The 27866-nt window shown below is 37.1% G+C and overlaps 1 protein-coding gene and 1 pseudogene across 3 annotated transcripts; one reads left to right on the top strand and one right to left on the bottom strand.

Moving 5' to 3' along the window:
- The first annotated feature begins 6124 nt into the window (after positions 1–6124).
- LOC149016383 (uncharacterized) lies at positions 6125–22407 on the top strand. 2 transcript variants are annotated; one of them, XM_089154527.1, is made up of 11 exons: positions 6125–6371; positions 7221–7400; positions 7573–7745; positions 16394–16797; positions 16890–16977; positions 17350–17696; positions 17831–18267; positions 20058–20229; positions 20308–20469; positions 20564–20652; positions 21742–22407. In XM_089154527.1, exons 2-11 carry the CDS (start codon positions 7288–7290, stop codon positions 21881–21883), a joined length of 2127 nt encoding a protein of 708 aa, XP_089010653.1. In that variant the 5' UTR covers positions 6125–6371; positions 7221–7287; the 3' UTR covers positions 21884–22407. The 2 variants fall into 2 exon arrangements, with proteins under 2 accessions (XP_089010653.1, XP_089010654.1); XM_089154528.1 differs by having other exon boundaries at positions 6125–6348.
- A 207-nt stretch (positions 22408–22614) lies between these two features.
- On the bottom strand, positions 22615–25245 carry LOC149016384 (putative wall-associated receptor kinase-like 16 pseudogene; annotated as a pseudogene). The gene is made up of 3 exons (XR_016173585.1): positions 24332–25245; positions 23956–24132; positions 22615–23834 (listed from the first exon to the last, which is right to left on the bottom strand). The product of XR_016173585.1 is annotated as a putative wall-associated receptor kinase-like 16 pseudogene (transcript).
- Positions 25246–27866: the final 2621 nt, after the last annotated feature.

Consider the following 27866-nt stretch of genomic DNA (forward strand, 5'->3'; position numbering starts at 1 on the left):
AGAAAATAAAAAGATAAAATAAATAAATATATTTTGTTATCAAAAATATAAGTGGGTTGGTTATTAATGAAATAATAAAATAAATAAAATAGATTATCAAAAGTGGTATGTTAAAGGGGTTAAAGACCCAACTTCCTTAGGGGAAGTATTGAGTTCGCACCCTCGGCGGCATTAATATAAAGCTACTTACTGAGGAAGTAAATTGTGGTGTGCGCAAGCTGGCCCGGATGAACCTCATTTCCAAAGAAAAAATAAAATAAAATAGAAAGTGGTAGAGAGAAATAAATTTTTTTTGAAAATCTATAGAAAAAAAAAAAAGTAAAAAATCATAATCTTTGACTATTTGTGGGCACATACGCTTTTTAATTACAATAAAGTAAAATAAAATAAAAATTCTCAAAATTGGCTTTTTCACTTCTAAAGTATTTTGGAGTTGGCCTATAATTACATCTCTAGCCGCCCATGCTCCAAATCAAACCCATTTTCGCACTTGAGAATTTGAACAGACTTCTTGACATGTAAAATGGGACGTTTCATACACAAAACTTCAAATATTTTCTCAAGTCCTAAAAATTCATAAAATCTGCGACAACATAAAACCCAAGTTAGTTGTACTCTAAATGTGTAAAGTGCATGTTTTATGCCCTAAGATTTCACACATAAATGTGCTCATCACTTCCCATAAAGATTTTACATAAAAAATTGACCGTATAAGTTCTGTCTCCCTGTGAATAGGAGAGCGAATAGGAGAAGTTGTGGGATAATATCTGTGAAAGTAAAGAATGAACAAGTCGCTTGGATTCTAGGCAGCAAAGAAGAGAGGCAAAGAGATAGAGAAGAGAAGAATACTTGAGTTTGGGTTTACAGTTTCAAAAAATTTGAGATTGTTTACTTCAGTGTTGTTTCTAGGTTGTTTGCGTCTTATTGGGTGTTCTGAATGATGTTTAGGGTTGTAAAGTTCATAACGTTATATGCTGGGGCGGTTTCAACACCTCTAGTGACTGTGGAAACCCCTTGCTTCTAGCAGTGGCATCTCATTCTCGTATATTTTTGGCAAATCGTATTCAACACTGTCTAGAGGAGCCACTAGGTGTACTTTTGCTTTTCCTGCTCACCAAAGTAGTTGCTTTAAGAAAATTTTCAACTATTTCAAAATCAAATGATAGCTGGCCTTCTTTTTCTTCTGCATCAAGTTCGTTGCACACTTGATTAGATCTTTCTGTAAATAGATCTAAGTTATTTGTCTGCTTCAATTTCTTCAGAGTTAGTGATGGTTTTATCTATGATTTGTGCAATCCACACTTTGTGTTCTTGATCAATGATTACGTGTCTTCTTTGGCACTAAAATCAAATACCCATATTTTGTTCTCATAGTAGAAGAGGAAGAAGTTGAGGGAAGTTACAGTTTTGGTATTGATGCGTCCAAAATCCGCTTAGCCTTTAGATCATGGATGAATGACCTGCAAAAATAATAGTTAGATATGGCCCAACCGCGGGGGTCGGGAGTCCTCCAAAGGCTAAGTCAGTTGATGAACTTATCACAAAAGGCTCTGTTTGGCTACAGAGCAAAAGTATGAATACGAATATAAGGAATACGATTCAAATACCTCTCTTGTACGTAGGTCATGTCTTATATAGTATTTACCTTCGAATCTCTTTCGTTGGATTTATTTGAGCCTTTTTCGGGTGGCCGTCCAATCTTAACGATTAGATATGTTGATAATAGATCCATTCGTTGATAAGATAATGGATAACTGCACGATCATAGCGTGGCTGTTATCTCGAGTAAGCACGATCATTTGCTCCCGTAAGTGCCGTTAATCGTCTCCTTGACGATTCGTCCAATCCGATAACTACGGATTCGGGCTTGCTTGTTGACTGAGTCAGGTTTCTTCTTCAGCAAGCTATCTTTAAACTCGGCCCACTCGGATGCGAGTCGGTCCGTTTCTTCCCGACCAGGGTTAAGGGTCGAACCAAGGGCGGACCCGGTTCGATAATTATTTTTCCCGTATCAGGTATGCTACCTATCATATTCGATTTTCAAGTTTGAGGGTTTGTTGAGGAAGAAGATGGTTTGGTTGGTTTAATTTTGGGCTAAGCTTTGGTCTAGTTTGTGTTTGATTTTTTGTTTGAAGTCTGACTAGTTTTAAGGTTCAATTCTTGGTTTGTTTTCTAATTATGTTATCTTCTTGATTCTCTTCCTGATTACGTTCCTAACTCTACTTCCTAGTTCTGTTCTTGATTCTATTTTCTGATACTATTCCTGATAAGGTTTTTGTTATTCGGGTTTTTGATTCAATTGTTTGATTCCTAAACTTGCTTTATTTTGTGTTTCTTACTAGTTGTTTTCATATTTAATTAGATTGGTTTCTATCATGTTTCCTTAAATTTAGGCTTATAGGTTTAATCTTTAGCTTTTGTTTGTGTTTCCTTTTGGGGATTTTTCTAATTACATTCATGCCATTCCTGTATTCATTTTGTGATATTTACAAATTTGTCATTTCTTTCATTTATTTGTCATTATGATTGAAGACATTAGGATTTTATTTATGGGATCTTCTATTATGAAATTTCTTGAAATATTTGAGGTTACTATTAGTTGCTTTTGGTCATATGTAATGATACACATGAGGGGGAGATCGATGTATGTCAACTATAAGAATCTTTTTCTAGATTTAGTGGATACAAGAGTGAATCTGATTGTTGGAGTGCCTTTTGTAGTATATGTTTTTATATAGTAACTAGTGCTCCACTTTTATGGAATTCTTTGTGTAGTCACGGGAGTTGCGCTTTCATGAGATTTTTTGTGCATGCATTAGGTTATAATTTCATGGAATTTTATGTAGCCGTTAGGGTGCTACATTTGATGGAATGTTTGCAGTTGTTTGATGCTACGTACATTTGATGGACTTTTTATTGTTGTTGCATGTTGTGTTTTGAGACCTTAACCGAAAAGGGTGTTTGATGTTGTTGTTGGTTGCTCTAAAGACGTGGATTTACACTAATTGATTGGGGTGCTAATTTTAACATGTTGATGTCTAATTGCTACGTGTACAACTCAAGACTAGTGCCGCCTTTCAAGATTATTCTTATTTGTCAAAGCTGAAACTTCTTTTGTATATACTCTAACTTGAAGGAGAGTGTTATAAATAATGAGAGTAAATGTCCCCTATCACAATTTCCTAATTGGTTTAAGTTTTTGGGGTTAGTGGTTTCCTTATAAGGAATATGGTTATTATTGTTTAAGTCTAAGTGAGTTTCTTACTAAGGTTTAGGTTTAATTAAGTAAAAATTATATTTGAGTTTCCTCTCTCTTCTTCTCTCTACCTAGTACTGAGTACACATCTTGGGATTGTTTACAATATATATTAAGCTCAAGATTGCAGTTTTCTTCCCTCAACCCCACTTTTTTTTTTTTTGGTTGCCAACCCCGGTTTCCAAGGCTTTGCCTGACTAATTTGGTGCGACTGGGTCGCACACCGGCTGTGGTGGGTGAGTCTCCCAGCGGGAATTTTTTGCATCCACAAGGTTTCGATACCGGAACCTTGCTTAAGAGGACCAAGTTGCTTCAACCTGGGTCGCACACTTGGACCAACCCCCTTTGATTCAACCCCACTTTTAATGTAATAAAAATTACATTATTGATGATTGTTACTTATGTCTTGTTTTCATTAGTATGTATAAAATTATTGTTTGGTGGGAAGTTCTCAGCCCTTAATATTGGCTCTTTTTATTTTCTTTCAATTTCTGAAGTTGAGAGTTGAGTTCCCTCATGGGGTAAAAGTTTGACATATATATATTAGGCAATTGTGGGTTGTGGCTCAAATTTTGCAGAATGGAAAATTAATATTTGGTGTTTTTCGTTTTGAGAAAAAAAAAAAAAAAAAAAAGCAAAAACCTCTTTGATAAAGCTGTTTGTTTCAAGTGATTTTTGAAACATAACAAATTTAAATTTATGAAATCTCCGCTTCAAGAAATAGTTTGTCATTGTGACGGTTTCTCAAAGCAAAAATTGGGTGAGTTTAGTTAAGTGAAAGACTCACAAGCAAAAATTATGAGTGAGTTTAGTTAAAGTGAAAGACTTTAGATAGGATAATTCATGAAATTTGACATTCTAAACATAAAAACTTTATTAGAATCTCGTGGATAATGTTTTCGCTTCTAGAAGCAAGTTCTATGAAACGCCTAAAAAAGTATTTCTATTTCCAGAAACAACCAAAACTTTTTCTAGTGTTTTTTGAAACAGAAACCAAGGAACGATGCTTCGATGGTTTCGCACGGTTCGCCGCCCGGCGAACCGAGCGAAATGGCGAATAATCGCCGAGATCTCGGCGGCAAGAAACTTGTTCAGTTCATTTGGTATTAGCCTCTACAGCTCTACTCAGATCGGTTTCTTTTCCTTTCTCTCTTTCTTCTTCTTTTTCTCCGGCAAAAATAGCAGCGTCTGTTAGCCTGCTACCCATCTCAGAGCTCAGAGCAGTAGAAAAAAAAAAGTTTTTGAAATTGGGCGGCCAAATATGGAAGTTTTGCCGGAAAATCTCATGACAGAAACACTTGGTGAATTATTGGTCCTTAATTTTCTACCAAATAAAAGAAATGTTAGTTTTCAGTAAAAGAACATTTGTTACCCTTTATCTATGTAATAAGTTGAGAATACTGATGATTAAAATATCACTAATACCCTTATGTTTCTCTATTTCCATTCTTTCCCAAAATAAATTTTGTAGCCCTAGAAGCGTGCCTTCCATTTATCATGTTCATAAGGTAATCACACAGAGAGATGCAGGGGGTGTAAGACTAGGTCAATCAGGTCAACCCGTCGTTCACAAAAATCAGGACCAATCTCACACAATTTGGACTTCTTAAGGTAAATCAGGTCAGGCTAGAGTAAATTGAACATGAGGATGTATTATTTGGGATTTTCATGGAAGTTTTTTGGCAGCAAAATCATGTCATGGTTTGAACCTCTTGGTTGCAATGGTGGAGTTGGAAGCAGTTCGGAATGGTTTGCTACTTGCTAGAGATTTGCAAATCACTAAGTTAGTTCTACATTCGGACTGCAAGACTGTGATTGATGCCATTAATGGTAGTGACCACTTTTTGGATTGGGCATATTCTTGCTTGATAGATGAAATTCTTAGACTTAAAAACTCCTTTAATTCGGTCTTTTTTAGCTTTGTTAGTAGAGATTGTAATATCTATGCTGACTATATAGCCCGTGGGGCTAAAACGTTTTACTTATTTAGGGTCTGGGAACTGTCCACCTTTGTTCATGTTGGATCATAACTTTGTTGGCTTCAAGGGCATTTTCTTGGAGTATCTAATATGAATCTTCTATTGGACGAAAAAAAAGAAAGAACATGATTGGTCCTACGCTGAGATATCCTAGCCCACCATCAAAGCTGAGTTGGGCTTCGGCTTAGTCAATGGGCCTTAGGTTATAGAAACTTCACCAAACATGGAATTTAGGTTTTGAAAAGCCTGGCCCAATGTGACCAGCTTTAGTCAGCCATATTTTCTTTTTTTTTTTTTTTTTGGTAAAAGTCAGCCATATTTTCTTACTCGCGCATCACAGCACTCTTAGTTTTTGCAGGTTAAAATGGTAAAAAAAAGTAAAAAAGGGTTTTAAGACAGCCACGTCATCATTTGCATCTATTATGGGCCCTCTTAGGCAACACGTGGCATTTCTTTTGTGTGTGACAATGCAGTTGGCGAAGTTTATCAAAAAGAAAAGAAGAAAAAGGCCATTTGGGGAATCTAGGTGGACCTTATCAGAGTATCAGACGGTTTCTGTGAGAAATAACCGAAAAACTCACTTTTGGGGTTACGTCTGCTTGGTTGCTCCGCTGTTCAGGCTATATCTATAACCTGACCAATCTAATCCGTCCAAGCTCCAGAAATTTAAATCAGATACTCCATCGTTAGCACTTAAATGGAATCTATAAAGTAATTCGAAGCCATTCGATCACATCCATGGGTTCCGCACATGTCACGGGTCCCACTTGGTGTAGTTTCAGGAAATCAAGCCTAGGCTGACGGCGTTGTAAGCCTTTGGGTACATAATATATACTTAATTTTTAATTTTATTTCGTTACATATATAATATTTTTCGCTTCCGAGAAGAGGGGACGAGCGAAGCCCGCAGAGGTATTCTCTTCTCCCCGAAAGAAATACTGAAAGGAGAGAAACTCAAATAGGAGACCTCTTCATAGTTAGCTCGTCTTCGTTTCTTCTGTTGAAGATACATACACTCTCGGGCTCGTTTCCAACAATTATCTCGTTTGTTTCATGTTTTTGAATGAATCTCCGGTTGACGAGCTTTCATTTGAATGTCTTCGGACAGAAGCGGTGCGTGTTTCAACGAGTTCTAGGTCAGAGTGCTTTCAAACTATTCAGCATTGATGCTTCGTTTCACTTTATTGGGTTTTTGCTTGCTATATTTGATTGTTTTCTGCATTCTTAATTGCGCTTGAAGCTTCGTTGGTGACTGAGTGTTGGTAGAGCTCTTATTTGAAGCTTCTAGTGCCGAAAATGGTCAAAGTTCTGCAATTTGTATCAGGATTTTATTATTTTATATGGTTTGGGTTGTTCATGTCTTTGAACTGGGTTCTTGCTTTGTTTTGGCGGGAATTGGATGTTTTCTCCATGAAATTGGAGTTGAGGCGGGAACAATTTTCGTATTTCATCTTACTATATCATTTAGGGTTTTGTTTTTGTTATCAAATTTTTTTAAAATTTTTTTTTATTACCATTCTTTTGCAGCTTCTGAGTTAAAAATGCGGTTTCTTTTCTTTTGTAATTTTATTTGTCTTCGTTGTCTTCTCCGGATTACTTCTTTGTAACGAATTGTAAAGTTTGAATTGAGATTTGAGACGCTCTCTGTTCTGATTTCGGTTTCCATTCTCAATTCCTGTCACGCTTCCACACTAAGTTTTTGTAAGAGTAAATATTAAGAAGCAGGAAGGCTGGGGTTGACATTTCCATCTGTCGAGTGGTTCTCTGTTGGCAATGTTGAAATCTTCTTGTGGATATTGCCTGCGTCCATTTTAGGCATATAGAAACACCAGTAAATACCAAATGGTAGCATTTTTCTGTTGTGTTGGGCTACAAACAATGTGAAGGTTATCGTAGTAAGGTTCTGTGGGTAGGAAATTGGAACTAAAGTGTATTTGCTGCAGAGTGTGAGCATCACTTGATATTGATTCTTCATGGGTTTACAGGAGGTAAACTTCAAAACAAGGTTGATCATTTCTGTGGTCCTTGCGGATGGTGTTAGCCTGAATTCAAATGCCTCTTTTCAAAAGAAAGCCTTTTTCCCTGGTGGTACCACCCAATGATCTGGAGGGTAATGAGCATGTTTTCCAAGTTCGTTTTACAAAGGAGATATTTCGTGAATATCAGTATCCTCACGTCTGTTAAGATGCATTATGTTCTCATGAAAGATATTAGCATTTGCTGGCTTTTCTGGGTTGAACTTTTTCCAACATGCATTACTTGCAATATTATCAAAAGTTCTTCATTTTGAAGGACTTAAATTTTTTTTCCCCTCTACGCTTCCTTGACCTAAAACAGATCATATCTGCGACGGATTAATCTATACCGTCAAAGAGTCTGGACATGTAAAGTTACTGGGAAAACAAACTTAACTTATGAAGAGGCCTTGGTCTCGGAGCAACGTGGAACAGAGAAGGTCCAACAGTTCCCAAAGGAACTAATGACACCTGTCTTACATATGATCCAATTCAGTAAGAATCCTTCACCTGGAGAACACATGTTTATTCCTATTTTTTCCATTTCTTGATAGATTTGATGTGCAAGTGTACAATTTCTTATGATATCTGTTGCTCCTCAGTGTCCACCATTTAATATCCATCAATTGATTTTCATTCATGGTACTTTTCATCAATTTTGGTTATAGAGAACAGATCGTGGTGTAGTTGACCTAGTGGCAGTGGGTTCAAGGTCGGAAACAGCCACTTTTTGAAGTGGGGGTAAGTCTGCTTATTATGTGCTCCACTGATACCCAAAAAACAAAATTAGCTACTGAGCATAGAAATTAGAAACTTGGGGTTTTTAGTCAATCCATCTTGTACACCTTTACCTAACTTATAATGAATGAGGATGTGATGATGATTAAACACTACTAAAATTTTGAATGATTTCCAATGGCTGAGTTGAGAGATATGACCCCATGCTGCAAGCTTGCTCGAATAAGCCTGTCGCTTCACCCCATGGTGCAAGCTTGCTTGAATAAGCCTGTAGCTTCAAGGATCTCTAAGACTAGATTTGATTTCAAGGCCCAAACTGGGGCTTGGTTAGGATTTATGGTTGGTTGTTCCCTAGTTGGTTCGTAATAATTGTGCTCAAATTCCTTGGTTGGGGTTTGGTTTGTTTGATAGGTTATTAATGGTTAAAGATAGAAGGATATCTAGGGTATCAACAATGAAGGATACGTAGATCATCCCATTGGAGTTGATAAATTCCTTGAGATGGAGTAGATTTGAGTTAGTATGAAAACTTGGGGGAATTGGATAAAACCTGAAAGGAATTTATATTTTGGTCCTTTGAGATCTCTTCAAGTGTCAATGACTTTGGATGGGTGGATTGGGAGATATTGGGTTTCTTGATTTTGGAGGGAAAATATGGTGACAATAACAAAAATGGCAGATCTTGGGTTTGGTTGGTCCGTTAAGGTTGAAATTAAGATCAAAAGACACTAGGGTTGGGGAGATGACATTCCTAAAGTTTGGGACAGATATGATGGTTACATTGGTGTAGATCTGACATCGAATTTTTCAAGAAAATTCAAGAAAAATAGAAAAAAATGTGAAAGTAGGAGATTGGGATTTAGAGGACTTAAAAAAAGAACTCACTGTTATTGAAGAACTGCCTGTGGAATGTTTTGAGTTGATCCTTGAACTTTGAGAATTTTCAACAATCTTGGAGCTTCTGCAATGGGGATCGAATGGGACAGCTTAGGGGAATCGTAGGAGGGATATTTGGAATCAGTAAAACTAACTTACAAAGCAACAATACCCAAAATAAACTTCTGTTAATCAAATCGTGGGCTCAATTGAGCTATTACATCAATACACATAGCCACATTTGCTGACATAAGACTTAGACTAAAACTAGGACTCAATTAGGACTACAATTTCTATTCATGGTAAATGTTCATGTTAACATTAACTTCTGCTTTCCCATTGGAATTACAACTTCAAATATGATTTAAGTAGAACAGTTTATAAGCTAATTAAATTAAAATAACCTAAACCTAACAAACAATTTTAGCTGTTGGTGACCTGACCTAAACCTAATGGTGCTGGTTTAGGGATTCCTTCCTACACTTGGGGCTGGTTTTAGACAACCAAATTGTATCACCTAACCACCAGATTAGGCTTTATATGGTACCGGTTCTGTTGTTTTTCCCCTCATGTTTCAAGGTTGGGCACAAATTTTCTGTTTTTTGCATGTTACTAAGTTTTAGATACTATAAGCTAATACAAAAAAAAAAAGGGTTTTCGCAGCAACAAAGGTTTCACAAACTCTTTTAAGAGTTATGTTATGTTTTGTATACAAATGAACTCTTTTTCTCTCCCCCCCCCCCCTTTCTCTTCTTTCTTTATGACTCAAGTGAAGTGCACACTTGTCCCCTGCACTTAAAGAAACATTTTTTTTTTAATATTGTAGAAATGCCAAATTTGTGTTTCTACCTTGAGGTCAAAAGTGTGCTAAACAGGTTTCTGCCAAAAAAAATAGAAAGACGAACCGCAACGTCCATACACAGTTTGGCTTGTTTCTGCAGAAAACACTGAAAAACACCAGAAACTTTTTTTCTTTTCTTTCCCCCTTCTTCCCCCCCCCCCCCCTTCTGAACATTACCATACAGAGCCTTAGTAATTAGGTGGCTACAGACAAATTACCTAGTAGAATGATCCCAAATCAGGATTGAGTGGAACCCTGTTGGTGGTCAGTGATGCTGCAAATATGATGGAATCCTGATGATTGATACCCAACTTATGAAGCTGGATTGCATTTATAAATATGTGATAAGTGAATGATGGAAAGAGGGGGAATGGATCAACCGGGAGATTCATAAACTGCAGAGAAGGTGGGATGGAACAGACTGCAGGCTAAGTTGTCTTCAGTAACATTGTGTCATTCTTCTTCAACATGTGTTGACTCTTCTTCACTCTCTTTGATTCTAGCACAGAGATTATGGGTTGGGCATTGGTAGGCATAATATCCGACACTATAACAAAGCTGGCACACAACTTTCTCAATTCCCTTAGAACTCTCAATTGCAAGACCTATCCCCTTGTAATCTTTGGATGTGATAAGGAAGAGACTGCTTTCTCCAGATGCATTAGGGGAATGGACAGATTTAGGTGCATGCCCCCTATCTGTAAATTTCTTCAAAGTTGCAGACTGGGACCTTTTGCTTTTGTTTTTGTTGTAGGGGATGGTGCCTAACTATTTTAATTCCATTGCCAACTGGATTGGTTGCTCAATGGGATTCACAGTGTGTAGAGTCACCTCATTTATTATATCAGGCTATGGACCATTAATATAAATATTCAACCTCTGTTGGATATTGTGAAATATTTTTCATCATTTCATCCCAATATTCCATTCCATCCTTCTTCCTCATTTTCATAATGATGTTGTGGACCTCTTGGTGGGTATGGGAACCTATGTCATCTGTAGGGCTCTCTATGTACAAATTGACATGGCTGGTCACTGCCTCACTGTGGACTTGACTCCTCTGAGTTTCTCCTGTCTGCCAACATCCTCATGTTAAATGTCATATGCACTGCTAGTTCAGAACCAGTTAAGTATCCAAATAGATATAAGTAGTTAGCTGCATAGGGTATGTTGTTTCTAATCTTTTAGTTTCCTTGATTGAGTTAGTGTCCTAGACTCCTAGTTAGAGGGTTGGTTTTATTGTAGGAGTCTCTTAATTTTCTTTATTTATGATATAAATCTCCCGTTGTATGCATGTGCTCTCTTCTCTCCCCACTGTTGGAGATCACCCTCTAGGTCTGCACTCTGCACCAATATAGTATTAGAGCCAAAGTTCCTATGTGCCTCCTTGTTAACCTCTCACCCCATTCTTCTCTTCTTCTCTACAATTACTGCTCAGCTACTAGCAGCAGTGAAAATGAAAAGATATAAAAAAGATAGAAGACTTCAACTCCAGTGACCATGCCTCCCCTTCGTTTCATACTCAGCTAAACCTAACCCAGCTTCTTTTCCTTTCTTGCTCACTATAACTACAGCCTGAATTAAGACAAAAATGAAAGACCTGCAGTATCTTCCTGTCATATTACAGCACCCACAACCCACAGCAATCTGACAATCTCTTTCAGATGACAGTGTCACCACCTCTTCTCCTTCCTTGAAACCTTGTTCTCTCTTAGCTCTTTCTTCTCTCTCTCAGCTGCAGTTGGGAAGAGAGCAGGTTGGGGTTGGGATCTCCTTTATTTTCAAGATCACCCATATCCCTTGATTCCACTGTGTAGCCCCCAACTTCGATTCCCCACAAACTCAAAACCCTGTTCTTCATTTCTTGCGTGACCTTTACTTTCTTCCCGTTCTATCTCACCGTACAAGAGAACAGACAAAATCCCTCTGGTGATTTTAGTGGCAGCCCCCACCCTTTGACCCTGCAACTTCATATGTGCTTGTTCTCCGACAGCAACTCGAAAAGAGAAACAAAAAGGATCTCACTGTATCACTAAAAGAAAGAAGGGAAGAGAGATCATGATGTAGCCTAGATTGGAGAGGATCAACCAGGGGCTAGTCTTCTAGAATCTCAACTCAAAAAGTAAGGGTTAGGGTTTTAAGATTTTGGGTAGTTGATTGGGATACATAAGAATGTTGTTACAGTGGGTGATAGCTTTGAAGAGATTTTGAGTAATGGGGAATATGAATGGATGGGGTAGGTTCTTGAGTTATGGGAGGAGAAGTTATTTGAATATGGCGGAACTTGGTGAAAACACAGGCAAAATGATATATGGGGATGATCTCTTAAGTTTTGGACCATTCTAATGGTTAGATAGGTTTAGGTCTAAGCTGGATTTTTTTTGGGAGTTTGAAAATGAAAAGATTAGAAGAGGAATTCAGGGTTGGGGAATTTAGAAGTCCAGAGGATTAGGGAAAAAAGAACTAGAATTGAGGATAATTCAACTTACTTTTGTTGAATATATTCTTGAACATCAGGTCTAACGAGAAAAGATATTCTTGGGAGAAGAAAAGAGAAAAAGAGAAGATAAAAAATCACATAAGAAAGGAGCAGATGGTCATGTGATGCTATGCCATTGTACATCACAGGTGACAATAAACGAAAACCAAAATTCAATTAATCAAGTCATTGATCAAATGAGCAATTACTTCTATATTTATAGCCACAATGGATGACAATTTCGAACTCAAACTAGGACTCAAATTTAGAATCCAACTCCAAGATAAACTCCTATACTCAAATGAATGGGCCTAAACCAATCCTTTATGTATTAGGTAGTGTAAAGTTGACTAGGAAGGGTAAAACATGGAGGATGCAGACTCAAAATAGGATTCTAACTGAACTAAAAAAAATTATTCCTTTTCTACTTTTGTTCCATATTTTAGGCCCATGCAATTGGTTAATTACAAAATGAACCAAGAAATCAAAGGCAAAATATATATCCTAGATTATTCTTGAGGAAAGAAGACCAATATGGTGATGTTTCTGCATCAGATCAAGCAGCACTACTTGGTTTGAGAATCCCATTGTAATTGATTCTGGCAGCTGCTCTCCTGGATCATCTCCTCATAAAAGCATCTCTCCTTACATCATAGCTCCCCTAATGGCCTTGAACACTATTACCACACAGCAGCTCAATCATCTGTCAACAAGTAGCAGCATCATCCTCACTGAATTCCTCTTTGGATTTTCTGGCAGTGGAAGAATGGTCCTGTTGTCCTCTTCATTTCTGCTATTTTCTGCTTTGGGTAACAGTCCAAGTCCCATTTGGTGACTCCACATTACCCCTACCTGTGAATCTATTATGTTCTTTTCCTAAATTGATCCTCCAGTTTCTCTTTATCTCTGTATTATCATTTGTCTCATCTTTAGGACCGTTTTCCCATGTTACCCACTCTTCCATTTCTTGGTTTCCTTGTCTTATTATTTGTTATTCCTAAATAACCCCTCCCTTTGCTTTATTCCCTTCGATCCAAAATTATCCACTTGTTTCTAGTTTTCCCCTCCCGATACATATGACTAACATTCTCTATTTTCTGCTTCTATTTGAATTCCAATATTACGATTCTACCATCCCTTTTTGAATTCTTTTTATTTACAATTCTGCCATTGTTACCAGAAACCTTCTACATGGAGATCAGTTGACATGATTCACTCATTTCATTTAGTGATGGATTTCATAAAATGCTGACAGAACTTTCTAAACTGATGACATTTCTTCGGGTGCTTGCCAACATTAATTAGTCCTATAATAGTATGTCAAGCATGATACAGTCATTAGAAGGCTAGTCTGATGTGGAAAAGAAAATGGTCCAAAGTTGCAGTTGAAGAATTGATTGATGGTTCAATTTCAATTGTGAAACCCCACAATCGGATTCCTTTTGAAGAGATTTTGTTTTCTAATGATCATTGGCAGATAGTTTCACTTGACCCTGAAACTTGTTAGATCATCACCCCATCAAAGTAGACATTGTGGATATCAGTCAGTTGGTGTTGATGCTCTCATTTTGCAGAACTTGTGGACAAATTTTTTTCAACATGGGGGGAAATGATGAGTTGTCCTGAAGTACTATGTTGAGATGGAGATCATCAATTATGGAGATCATGCCAACTGATGCCAACATATTTTTAAGGCTTGTTGTTCAGTGGGCTAGAGTTGGCATGATTCCATCTTAACAGCAGTTTATAACCCATTATAACTTGAGGAAATGGAGTTTGCCATATTCTTTCCTTTACAATGATGGATCATGTTGGTATGAGCTTAAAGGATTGATTTTAAAAGTAAAAGACTATTTCTTTTCCCATATACTGAGTTCAGAAGATGGTCAGGGGTTTGTTGTCCATCTCCTGATCTCAGGATTTGGTTGGAAAATAGGTTGAAGTGAACCACATAAGATGATATAAAGTTACTGTTTTGGGTTGTAATATCTGCTTCTCTGGTAGTTTTAGTTCTAAAGACACCAGAACCATGATCACTTGGTTTAGGAATATAAAAAGGGTTCATTGGTTGTGTGGAGGAAAAAAAAATGGATGTATGTTGAAGCTGTGGTCTACAGGGATAGATGATGGTGCAAAAACAATTTATGGATAGATAAAATTGAATAAGGCATATCATTTTGCCTTATTGGTAGAAAAAAGTTGATGACAAGGAGGCATTTAGTAAATGAATTGCTAAAGGTTAAAAATGTACATAAAATGCTTGAACATTTTGGGGTTTATAGAATATGGGGTGTTATAACTTTTGGGGTGAGGATTTAAAAGAAAGTTTGATAGTCATTGAAGAAGGAATTTCTGGTACATACCACTCTTTAGCAGCAAGTTGGGTCTACGGTGCTTGGGTTTGGAACTTTTCAGAATCCAAATAGGATCCACAAAGATCACTCATACAAAAATTCAGACCCAAAATTCCAATAAGTGCCCATAATTTCCTTTACCCAACACATTACTGCCTCAGCTGCTGACTGTGGAACCAGTCTATACTATCTACCATTATTCTTCTCTGTTCAAGGTAAGAGAGATTAATCCTAGGCCCTGTTCTTTCCCCATAAGCTTTTTTTGAATCATAAACCCTTCCATCTAGCCTGACGGCCACCTTTTCAGAATATTCAACCTTCAGAATTCCCTCATACTTTAGACACAGCTTCACCACTCATCACCAGGACCCTGATTTTCAACCCAATTTTCAGCTAAAACAGAGAACCCAAAGCCTAGTTTTAGCTGTTCTTTGGCAGAAGCCCTAATTCTTGGACCAAGATTCAAGAATTTGAATAACTTTTCGACCAACCTTGCATACCTGGTCAAACTTTGAGAGCATTGCCCTGTATTAAGACCTACAGTTGATCCTAGTTTCGCTTTATTCTGAGCCGCAAAGGTCCTTCTAAGTTCTAACTCATCATTTGGAGATATTTTACTTTTCTCCCTATTCTCAAGGAACTTCCCTAGAACCAGAAACCAAGCCTAATCTCTTAGAAACTTAACCTAGACCTCCTATCTGTGATCACCTAGTTATCTCATCGAGTTTATGAACAACATTCAAAAATACCATGCCATACATGGAATTTGCAGGACTGCAGGTGGTTACATGGGAGAGAGCAGTTCAGGTGTTTGATTGATTGGGATTTGCAGGGGTGTTATCTGTTCCCCATATGCCAAATAATGGGCAGTGAACTGTTCACGTGAACAGTGTTTTGACTTCTTTTTGGCCCTTCTAAAAGACCATCTGAACTGAATGGGCTTGCTTGAGCTCGTCTGGTCCATTGCTGATTCACTTAGTCCTAGTTCCATGCTAGTTGTTTTGCATCAGAATTGGACTAGTGGAACGAAAGAGAAATAGTGGAGAGAGGTGTTAACAGAAACTAGGAGAGAAATTGGTAAGAGAGGTTTTAGGGATGGAGTGAGGGGAAAAAATAGGAAATAAAATGAAAGGTGGTGCAGAGAAAGATGGAGTCTACAAGAGAGAGAATCAGCCTTTGAATTATTTTCAATTCAAAAATAATATTTAGTTATAAAAATCATGTACTATTGTTGTCCGATAAGTTACTATTCAAGTTCTTTTTTCAGTTTTACTAGTAACCATGCAATCTCATCACAGTAATGGAAGCTGCTAATTTTGTAAGCATTGATGAGTCAATTATAAAAAAGTTTTACGTGGCTGAGCAGAAAAGGGGACAGAGATTAAAGAAATGAGTGTTAAGGTTGAACCTGTGAGAGGAAGTAACAGTGTGATACTGTGGGTTAAGAACCTTGGACTGAGAGAGTGCCCCTTCAATACCCCCTTCTTTGTCTTTCCTATCCTTTTGTGTTCTTTCATACGAAAACAGAAAAGAGAAATAAAAGAAATCCAGTTACTCAATTTAATTTTCCTTATTTTACTGATCTGATGCAATTGATCTCCCACTGGTTTTTGCCCTGTTTTGAGGTCAAGTTTGCATTGAAACATATAAGCAGTTTCTTTATCCTGGTTTGCAATTTTCATAGTTAAATTAAGAAAATTGTAGATTCCAAAGGGGGGGGGGGGGGAATTGAGACTTTACAATTTGAAGTTGGGAATCCAGGTAAAGTTCAGTTACAAGTAACTAGATTTTTTTGTTATATGGATTTGGGAAATAATATTTGATTAAGTTTCATAATGCTGAGAGATCTTTGCAGGCATGCTCAAGTTAAGAGATCTTGTAAAATCAATCTGCACGAAGTTAGAAGATCAGTTTATAGAGGGCTTGGAGGTATATGCGAGAAAAGATGGCTCTGTTCATCCATGCCAAATACTGAAAGTTCGGGATGAGGATCTTGAAAAAGTTCAGTTTGAAGTAGGATGGCTTGACGACGATAAGAATGTAACCAGTAATTCAGTAGTAAATGCAGCTGATCTGATAAAGAAGAAGCTGCCTTTCACTAGAGAAGTTCTCAAGTCATATATTAGAGAATCCACTTCAAGAAGTTTTCCCTGGGTTGTTCATGATAAACTGGCAAAGAAGCATGGAGTTTCCATGGAACCACCAGAAGAGCTGAGGGAAAAAATCTCCAGAAGCAATAAATCCAGGAAAACTGCCTCTGTAATTTCTTGGACACACTTCGCTCTCTAAATTCTCTTGGTTGAATTTATAATTTCATTACTGTTCTGATTTATTTTGTTCATTATACTCAGGATATAAAAAACTCAGGGACTGGCAAAAGGAAGAAACTGGAAACTGAAAATTCTAACGGCTTAGTCAATGGAAAAAAGGCAAGGAAAGGTATCTGTCTAGTCAACTTGTCCTTGTGTAGTATTAAACTTTTGGTTGCTGTTTGCAGGTGCTTGTTCTTCTGTTGCCTGCTAATTTGACAAAAATGGTGACATCTTTTGATAGTTTTTTATGAAAATTTTGTTAGTGAAGCAAGTATGACAAATCTTATTGAAAATTAGAGAAGCTGATCTGTTTCTCTTTTTCTTCCCCTTAGAATTGATACATTCATATATACCTCAAAAATAACCTCACATTTGTTTGGTTGAAGAACAAATTTTTTTTTTTTTTGTTGGGCTAATATTGAAGAGTTAGCTGGACTCAGTAAGTTGTCTGATTGATTTATCATCTGACTATGCTTTCATTTGACATCTCAATGTGCAGAAATCGAAACCCTTAACAAGGAACCAATTAGATACCCTATTGATGATCTTTTGGTTCAACCTGGAGCTGATGATCCTGTTTTCACTGATCGCCCTTCTCCATCTAGGAACTTTGGTGTTCCAATGGCTTGTGTTGGGGATCTTCTAATGGTTTGGGACTTCTGCTCTTCATTTGCAAGGTTGTTGAATTTGTGGCCTTTCTCCCTTGAAGATTTAGAAAATGCAATTTGTCACAAGGATAACAATCTTACCCTCATGGTGGAATCACATATGGCACTTCTTCGTTTGCTAATAAAAGATGAGGGTGGCTATTTCATGGTTATACAGAAAAAAAGGCGGAAATCAAAGGTAGAAAAATTCTGTTATGGAATTTCTGGTTATTCAAATATACATGCATAATCTTGTTATATAGTTCTTTGATTTATAGTAGAGATTATCCGATATTGATTATTTTTGTGCTTGTCTTATGCTTCTTGTTTCAGATTACACTAACAAATTGGATGGACTATCTGTGTGACTTCTTAGAGATGGAAGATATACCAGAATTATCCACTCATATAGGAACAATAAAACGGGGTCATTATGGCCTTTTAGATCCTCAAGCTAAATTGTTTATCTTGCGAGAGCTGGTTGAGCAAACCATTGCAACTAATGCTATTAGGGAGCAGTTAGATAAGTATATTGAACAACATCAGGCACTTTCTGCCGCAAAGAGGGGAGATGCACTGGAGGAAGGTAGAAAGAGGAGAGAAGAGAAGGGACTTCTGAAAGCAGATCCTGACAGCAAAGTACTAGAGGGTGATCTCCTGGAGAATGGCAGACATGACTTGAACATATCTGATAATGGTGATGGCAATGGAACAATTAGAGACTTGTCCAAAAAAGGTGGGAAGCTGCAGAATCATGCATCCGAAAATAGGTATAAGTTCCTTTTTATTTGCCAAGACTACAATGAGTTCCCATCATGGTTATCAACGTGCCACCTAGGCCTTCAGGCATTTTTCTTGGGGATGAGGTGCCTTGCAGTATATATCTGATATTGACTCTTATTTATGCCAAATTTCATTTTAGTAAATATCATCTGCTTAAGATATTTTCCTTTTTTTTTTTTTTTTTTTGGTAGACTTAAGATATTTTCCATGAATGCACAAATAACACCCTATTTGGATTCAACAAAAAGTTAAATTATAAAATTCCAAAAGGGTAAGCAGTCAGGTTCCAGTTCAAGGACTCAAATTGGACTTTCAACTGTAGGTGAAATCTTTCTAATGCTAGGGTTTTGTCTTAAATTTTAGAGTTCCATAAATCTTACATTGGTAAAGCATTGCTAAAAACAAAAAAGTACATTAACATTTTTGTTTGCTTTGATATCTGAAAAAAGGTTTCCACTAGAGCAGTTCTAAGATCATTCGTCCATACCAAATAAGGTCGATTGGAACATAACAACTTCCGTATAAATAGATTTAAGCAGTCTTTTATTTTTTATTAACGTTTTTTTAACGAGGGATTTAATCAATCTTGGATATGTTAGGTAGCTGGTTTTGTGCTTTATGCCTTTGTCTAATACAAAGGTCTGATTGGAAAATAAATTCATTTGACCAGTCAAACTTCTTAGAGATGAAACATATTTATATGCTATATAGCTATGGTAGAATGATGATATTGTTTGGTGATTTGTTTTCAGAATGAATATCTAGCATTTGCGCCAGGGGGGGGGGTGTCTTTGTATATATATATATATATTCGTAGCATTGGTAGGATATTTTTTAGTAGTTTCTTTTTTTGGTACACCATAAAACTTTAATATCTTTTATGTTCTTTCTCTTAAATCTTTGAAACATTGTTGATTAACCTCCTTCCCAAACCCAACCCCTTCCCCCCTCCCCCCCCCCCCCCCCAAAAAAAAAAAAAAAAAAAGAGAGAGAAAGAAAAAGCCTAATTTATGCTTGTGTTCTTTTTCTTTTTTTTGGATGGATAAATAAATTCATTACCAAAGAGAATTAAAATAAGTGGGAGAGGGGATACAAGGGGCAAAGCCCAAACAATGTGAGCCAAAGGGCTCAACTAACAAGCAACCAAAGAGGCATCGAGCCTAGCAACAAGGAAAGCTAAGTGGTCAGCACCTATTTTTTAGATTTTTCCTTTTCTTTTCTTATTTTGCGGTGGCTTATAATCTACAATAAAATCTTCACCGATTTGGTGCCTTCCCTTTATTGGCGCGGTTGCTTCTTCTACAACACTCATGACCAGAGACAGACAAGGGAATTGAGATGATGGCATCCTCGGTTGGGTTGGGGGGGAGGGGGAACTGGTGAGGAGTGGGAGGGCCCGAGAGGGAGGAGAACAGGAGCCAGAGGGGAGGGGAAAGGATTGAGGAATGGGCTGGTGAGAAAGCTGAGGGCAGGGTCCAGAGAAGAGGTGGGCCCAGATGGCTGTCCTTTTTGTTTTTAGTTGTTATTCAACATACAAGTAAAATTATATAATTTTAATGTGCTATCTGTTCCAAACATTTTTATTTTGTTTCTTATTTTTTTTTATTTAAGTAACACTATAATGCCTTGTTCATTGAGGAGATGCCACACGGCCACCCTCTTGTCAAGGTACTTTGGAAGGCCCTTAATGCTTTTGTCGCCTTGATAACTATGGTTGCTATTATTTGACTTCTGGATAAAAGAAGGCAGTTATATTCATAGTGTTGCTCTTATGCAGTGAAAGTCATTATGTGAACAAGGCATCAGGGAAAATTAACAAGAAAAAGAAGAATTCAAAGGTCACTAAAGGCAGTATGCAACTTCCATCTAACATGGAGAAACAAAATAAAGAACTGCAGTGGAAGGAGAAAGAAACTGAAGCTGAGGAGAAGAAAAGCAAAGAGCTGAGGGTATGACTAATCTTCTCTTGTTAAATGTCCTCCAAATCCTTTTCATCCCCTTTCACATAAAATCAGTTATTTTTACAGAAGGAACATCTTGAGAGAGAAATGGAGAAACTCTTTATTCGCACCAACGCTTTGGGTAAAGACAGAAATTATAACAGGTATTGGTTTTTCCGGCGTGATGGGAGAGTCTTTGTTGAGAGTTCTGACTCTAAGCTCTGGGGATACTACAGTGTGAAGGAAGAGGTATTTATATCATTAACACACACAAGTATGTCAGTGCCAATTTCTGCTTATTTTTACAAATATTAAATGATTACAACTTGGCTTTACTGAACAGCTTGATGCATTGATGGATTCACTAAATTGTAAGGGGGAGAGAGAGAGGGCTCTTAAAAAGCAGCTTGAGAAGTGCTATGACAAAATAAGGTGAGTTTCCTGTATTGAATCAATATGGTAGAGATTTGCTCATGTCCATGGATGATTGATCCTTGTCTTTAGCAATATCTTTGGTTTAAAATTTCTGAAAATGTTGGTGGGACTGTCCCTCATTTGAAGTTCATAGTTCTGGTAGCAGCTTCTGTTTTTGCACTTCAGCTAAAAATTCTGTATGTTGACTTTTTAATTTTTTTTATAGATACAAGTCTTCTTAGGTTTCCTCTCCCCCCCCCCCCCCCCCATCATAGTATATAGCAAGGTTGATGCAGATCCAGTACCAAAGAGGTCATTATTTTGTTAGGGAAGAATCTAGGATTGATATATTTAGGTGTTAAGCTTGTTGAATGGGTCTCCGTTGTAATTGGCCAACTTAATGGTCCTAAAACATGGGCATATGACGTCAGTACAAAAATCACCATATCTAGTTTATTTTCAAGTCATTTGGTCAAGTAAATTGAACCAATGGTTCAACTTTGGTTCAATTATGTATTATTTGATCTAATTCAAGTTAGAATGGCAAAGTAATCTTTCTAATAGACAAGTTTGTTAGCTTGTGAGGCCTCCATGCTTTGGAGGTGCGTTAATGTTTTACGTGTCCAAGTCTTAAGTCAAGCTGGTTTTCAAATCCTATTCTGACAAGGAATCCTATCGGAAGGCTATGTAACCATCTATAAATATAAACCCAAGAGAATTTTCGAATTGAAAATGAAGTCTTATTCTTAGATCAATCAGATTAATTTTGGTTCTTGAATACCTGTCTAAATATCATGATTATGAGATTACAATCCCTCACTTCACACAGGAAGATTTCTTCAATCCCTTTTTTTGGTGGGGAAGAAATGTATGGGGTGATACTAACCTCCACTGCCCCCTTCTGTTTGATGTGATACTTGCTCCTTTAAACTTGTTTGGAACTTTTTTGAACCCATTAAATAGGTTGGTTTGTGTGTGTGTTTTTGTGGCAGCTATTGCCACATTTTGCTGTGACAGGCTACTATGGTTTCCATAATTGGCCAGTATTACTAATTCCTTACAAATTCCACAATCATGATTAACTAAATGCTGTTTGCATTTTCACAGCCCGGCATTGCATAAGAGGTCAAGGGATATTGCTCAAAAGACTGCATTGGAAGAGGCAGTGCTCCGACGGTCAACACGTGTCCCTCAAAGGGTCAACCCGGCCTTGGCATTTTTACGGTATGTCAACAAGTGGAAGGAATGACACCTGGTGGATTATGGAACTGAGCCGTTTCTTCTAGGTTAAGTAAATGCATGGTATGAGAAGTTTTTACTTCATATCCTGATTATATTCTTCTGCGGTACTATTAATTTTGGGGAGCCTTGTGTCTTAGTGCCGTCATGACATGCATTTGATTGGTAACCTGTATAGAAGAATTTTAGTTGCAGTAGATACAGCCAAGGATTGATGGCCTTACAAACTTATCTTGAGGACCAGATACAAAATACTGGAACAAAACCTCAGAATGTCTTTGCAGATTTTTTCTCCCCAGTTACTTGCTGTCGATTTTGATTTGATGATCCCTCTTTTTTTGTAAACAAATCTTGAGCAGAACTGTTAATCCAATTAATTCAATAGAATACTCATGAATTATGTGCATGATCTTACTTTAAGCTTTTATATAACCTGCTCCCTATTATCATGAAGATGCCAAACATTTTCCATGGAATCATTTTACTGCTCAATTGGTTATTAATATTTTCCAATTTGCCAGTAGGTTTCTTAAACTTGATACATATGTGAACATGACCTGGCTCATGTAGAAATTCCCCTGCTAAATAATAAAAAAAGGAAAAAAAGAAAAGAAAAGAAATATTTAAAAGAGAGTCTCTATGCTTGTTGATAAGAAAGGAGTAGATGTCAATGATAAATAAGATTCCATTAATTGAGCTAATCACTTCCATGATATACACCCAAATACTACAATAAAATAATCACCGACCAATTTGTAACGATAGCATAACACTATCTGTCAGTCTCCCTTCACAAGATGCATACACAGTAGAGCTATCACTGAAATTCTGTTCAGCAGTTGCATGGATGGTAGAACTTGTTGATGGTTCAGCAGGAAAGTGTTCAGTCTCCTCATGTCTATGCTGTGACCAACTGTGTCCGTAGGACATTCTCAGAGATTCAAGATCTGTTGCAACATCTTTCATTTTTGGTCTCTCTTCACCCTTAACATTTAAGCATCTTTTTGCAATCTCACCAACTTCTAACATCTGATGCCTATTGCTCTCATTCTCCACCCGGACATCAAGAAAATGGAGAAATTTCTTCTCTTCCATTGAAGAAATGAAATACATTGCTAGGCTCTTATGTTCACCAAATCCTTCAGGCAGGAGTGCCTTTTGCCCGGTCAAGAGCTCTGCAAGGACAACACCAAAGCTATAAACATCACTTTTATCAGTCAGTTGACCTGTCTGAAAGCATTCTGGATCCAAGTACCCTAAGGTACCTTGGACTAGTGTTGTCATTTGAGTTTGATCGAGAGGAACCAATCTTGAAGCCCCAAAGTCAGATACTTTTGCTGTGTAATTATCATCTAGTAGTATATTACAAGATTTGACATCTCTGTGAAGGATGGGTATTGAATGAGCAGAGTGCAAATATGCTAGTGCTTCTACGGTTTCAGTGGCAATTCTTAAACGGTTCTCCCACGAAATTGGGGCTGCAATATTCCTTTTATGAATATGTTCAAAGAGGGTCCCGTGGGAGATGAACTCATAAACCAACAAGGGAACCTCTGTCTCTAAACAACAGCCCAAGATCTTAACCACATTTCTGTGATTGATTTGGGAAAGGATATCAATCTCATTTATGAACTCTATGATTTGGGCTCTATCCATTATTTTGGATTTCTTAATTGCCACTTCTTTGCCACCTAATAAAATTCCTTTGAAAACTGTACCATGCCCTCCTTCCCCAAGAATTCTACTCTCATGGAAATTGTTGGTAGCCTTCTTTAGCTCTTCTTCAGTGAAAATCTTGGCGGTTTCTGTAACACCTTCTTGCAAAGCTAATTGTTGTTGCAATAGCAAACCCCCATTTTGTTGGAAGTATTTTTCTCGGAGTTTGATAAGTCTTCTCCTCTTGATTGCCCATAATGAAAAATAAATGCAGACAAGTAGAAACATAATGGATAAACCTATGCCTGCACAATAACAAACTTCAATTGTAATCTCTACTTCTTTGCTAAAAGGGCAAAATTGTATTAAAAAGAGAATAAGTTACAAAAGCAAAAATGGAGAATTAAGAATTAAAGAAGAAATTACCTAGAATAATGCTTATCAATGAAAGAGATTTATGATCGTGAATGCAATAAGTTCCATCCATCCAACCATCACCATGGTAGCCTTTTGGACATGAACAATTGTAACTCCCATATGTGTTGGTGCAAATGGCATTCTTAGAGCAAGAATTATTGTATCCCGTCTCGCATTCATTTATATCTTTGTCAATCCAACATCCATGCACAAATGGTATAATTTTTTTTTCTTAATTAGCTTAACCCAAGACAAAATCCATAATTGACATTTCATTATAGTTTTGAAAGCTCTGACCTTAATCTATTAGTTATGAAGAAAATAAGTAATAAATCATTTATAACATGAATTAAGAATGAATGAAAAGCTCAGGTAAATTAATTACCTGAGCATCCTTGAGGAAGATAAGGGTTTCCTTGGAAACCAGCTTTGCAGAAACATCGATATCCAGGACCATTAGTAGAATTTGAGCAATAGCTATTTGCGCCACAAGCATATGTCTCTGAATCTCGAACTGCTTCTTCACAAGTCTGATTTCCAATTGCCCAATCCATCACCGCTGGAATAGTCGAACCAGCAAAGCTACCGGCCAGGAAATCTGAAAACTTGAAGGTATACCAGTCTTGATCAGCCAAGAAAGCATAGCTGCAAGGATTGTATTCCCAGATCCTAGAGTGATTATATATAGTCCCAAGATTTACACCAAAACGTTTGAGATTGAGAGGGATTGAAGTCTGGCAACAGCCAATTCCTGTGCAAGATCCATTCTTTACACTGCTCATGTCATTGCACACGGATATACACCCACTCATGAAGTTTTGATCCTGAGACTCAGCTATGTTAGCGATGGTGTCGCATCCGATCGCTGTAAACATGTTTCGTGTCGCTGAGAACCTGAAAGGTGAAGCTCGCACATCCATGTTGTATGTTAACCCAATTGTTTCATTTCCAATTGAGTTGAAACATTGAGTAGCATAAAATGAACTACCGACTATTGCTGACCCATCCAGTGACATCGCAAGGACTTCAGTGGTGCCATTTCCTTGGTATGCTTTGATGCTGATGCCTCTTCTTTTCTCGCATGTTATACAGATAATTGTTGTTCCTGTAGCATCCTTCTCTAACGCCAAATGGGTAGGGTATGGTTACATTTCCACACTGATCCTGGCAACCAGGCAAGGCTATAGGTGGAGCTGTAATGGCAGCTGCACCAGTTACTGATAGAAGAAAACCAATAAGAAGCAAAATCAGAATCATGGCTTCACTAATCTTTTCCAGCAGATTTCCTTGGATCTCTTTCGTGGGATATAAATAGCCTCAAGGCTTTAAGTATATTTTAACAACTAATTCAGAGTTTCCAAGTTGCTTCTTATGGTGTGAATTTCAAAACAGACTTGGGCAAAGATTTCTCCATCACCTGTGGGAGGATGAAATTTCCGTTCTCTCTTATATCAAATTATTATAAGCTTTTTTTTTTCCTTTCCTTTTTCTCCCCAAGCTGAAAGCTTGCAGTCAAACTGCAAATTTCTTGGTTTATCTTGTTATGGGATGTGACATGTTACTACTACCTTGTATATTTTAAATAATGTGACAAGATTAAGAAATTCCTTCATCAGTTACCAATTGCATAAGATATCTTGAAGCAGAATATTGATCAATTATTTGGTTTGTTTGATGAGAATACATCCTATAGATTATGGGGGAAAACAAAGAGATGTATAGTTGCTGGAATTCCTCCCAGACCATATTTGGTCCTAATGCAATACCCATTAGGAAAGCATCCAATTAACAACAGAAATGTGAAGAAATAGCTCTACTCAGATTAACTCCTAAAGAGATAGAGAATTCAGAATTTACAAGGAGAGAAGGAAATTGAGCTTTCTTTTTCTTTATTCTCCGTCAAAGAGCTGCAATAAATGGTGTACAGGTTCAATTACTAGCTAAACACTAGTTAATCTCAAGGTGACTGACATAATTTTGGAACCAGTCAAGAGGATTACTTCTCCTATCAACTTTGACTTCTTATGCCACCTTAGCTTGCCCCTCTTGTATCACTTGCTTCACTTGTTATAACAAATTCTGATTGACTTGGCCTGCAGAGCCATTGGTCTGACTTCATTCAATGTCTACAGCCTATAAGTGCTGTTAAGAGGGGGAAAAATGGGGAAAAAAAAATCATAATAATAATCCATATGGGCCCAAAAGTAAACCAGGGATTATCTAGTCAGCTTTGCTGAATAGGTGAGACTTGGAAGAAAAAAAAAAAAAAAAAAAAAAAAAACAGCTATTATCTATATTATCCTTCTTTGTTTTTGTAGATTATTTTTGTAATATAATGCAAAAGAGAATTTATTTAAGATACTCTCATTGCAAAGATTTGATAGTTCACCTTGTAATTGTCACCCAAGGTCTAAAGTCAAATGAAAACGAAATAATCTATCCATTCACAAGAGGTGGTTATTCTAAGTTTTGAACTCTTTCAATCAATAATGGATGTGATTTTTAAATTCAAGTTTAACACTTGACAATCAAGAGCTTCATCTAATTTTCAATCATAAAAAAAAATCTATCAATCAATATCTACAAGCAACCTATTCCATCTTTGACATTATTATTTTTTTGTGTCTGAAGTTTAGACAGGCCAGCTTTCGTGCACTTTGATTACACCTTCAGAGGGAGCTTTATTGTCCACAAGGGTTGAACTCATGACATCTCTTCTGAGAAGTATGGATCCTACCACTCTACCAACCTTGCATTGACCCATCTTCGACATTAGCATCAACAAGATAGGCTAACCAAACTATTAAGAACCCCTACAGTTGTATTTATATTTCAACTATCTCTTTTAGTATCTATTATTGATTCTCGCAACATGTTAGACTTAATTGAGGGATACTTCCAAATAAGACATCATTATTCATATTGAGCAAAATCTTATCAACTAGGGCTTGATAGTTGTGACAGAGGTGTATCTTCAAAAGTAAGTGTTTGACTGAGGTCTTGGCCAAACAAATCAAGTATCTTACACTAGAAGGTGATGGCTTTAGGAGACCATTTCTAGAAGACGAAGAATTGTGAGCAAGTGGTACTAGATTAGCTATACAAGAAGACTTCTATACATCATGGTGGGCATTTGCGAGGAAGGGACCCAGAGGTTCATGAGTGGAGTCTGCCTGTTTGCACAAATTTGACTTCAATGAAGCAAAAGACAGAGAATTGAAAAACAAGCACTATTTTCCAATTTATTTATTACAAATGGATTTGAATTTGGCATATCATATGAGCCAAAGCCTACTGTATCGGGTTCATCATTTTCAATAAGTCATATTAAATTACGGGTTTCAAGTAAAAAGTCATCAAACGTCACTTAGAGAACCCTAGTTTAGTTTTCTGTCAATCTTTTCAATGTATTGTACTATTTCAATCAAGGCAATAATTGATCTAGTTACAAGTTGAAACCATCAACCTTGATAATAACGTTAGCAGATGACCAGAAACAATCAGTCAAAGAAGTGAAGAAGATGCTCTATACGATTCCCATAAAAGATGTTCGCTGAATAAATTGACTTCAACCCTAAAAGTTACTTCAACTAAGCAAGACCCTAAATAAATTGACTTCAACCCTAAAAGTTACTTCAACTAAGCAAACCTACAACTACCACGGGCAGGGACACCGACATCAGAATGGTTTAAATGTAAACCCAGTTGAAATTCAATGCATGATTGAGCACCAGGGATGAGCAAGCTTTGGCCTTCAATTTGATGTAGTCAAACACAACGGGCCACTTTGTTTTTATTTTGGCAGAAAACCGGCAAATCGTTCACTTGATTGAAGCCAAAGTCATGCAAGTGGACTAGTTTTTGTGTCATTATTGTGGATAATACAGACGAGAAAGAAGGAATGAAGTGGTGGAGTCCTT

The sequence above is a fragment of the Hakea prostrata genome, chromosome 5 (genome assembly GCF_041222555.1).
Source record: "Hakea prostrata isolate BN-2017 chromosome 5, UWA_Hpros_2, whole genome shotgun sequence".
NCBI classification, from domain to species: domain Eukaryota; kingdom Viridiplantae; phylum Streptophyta; class Magnoliopsida; order Proteales; family Proteaceae; genus Hakea; species Hakea prostrata.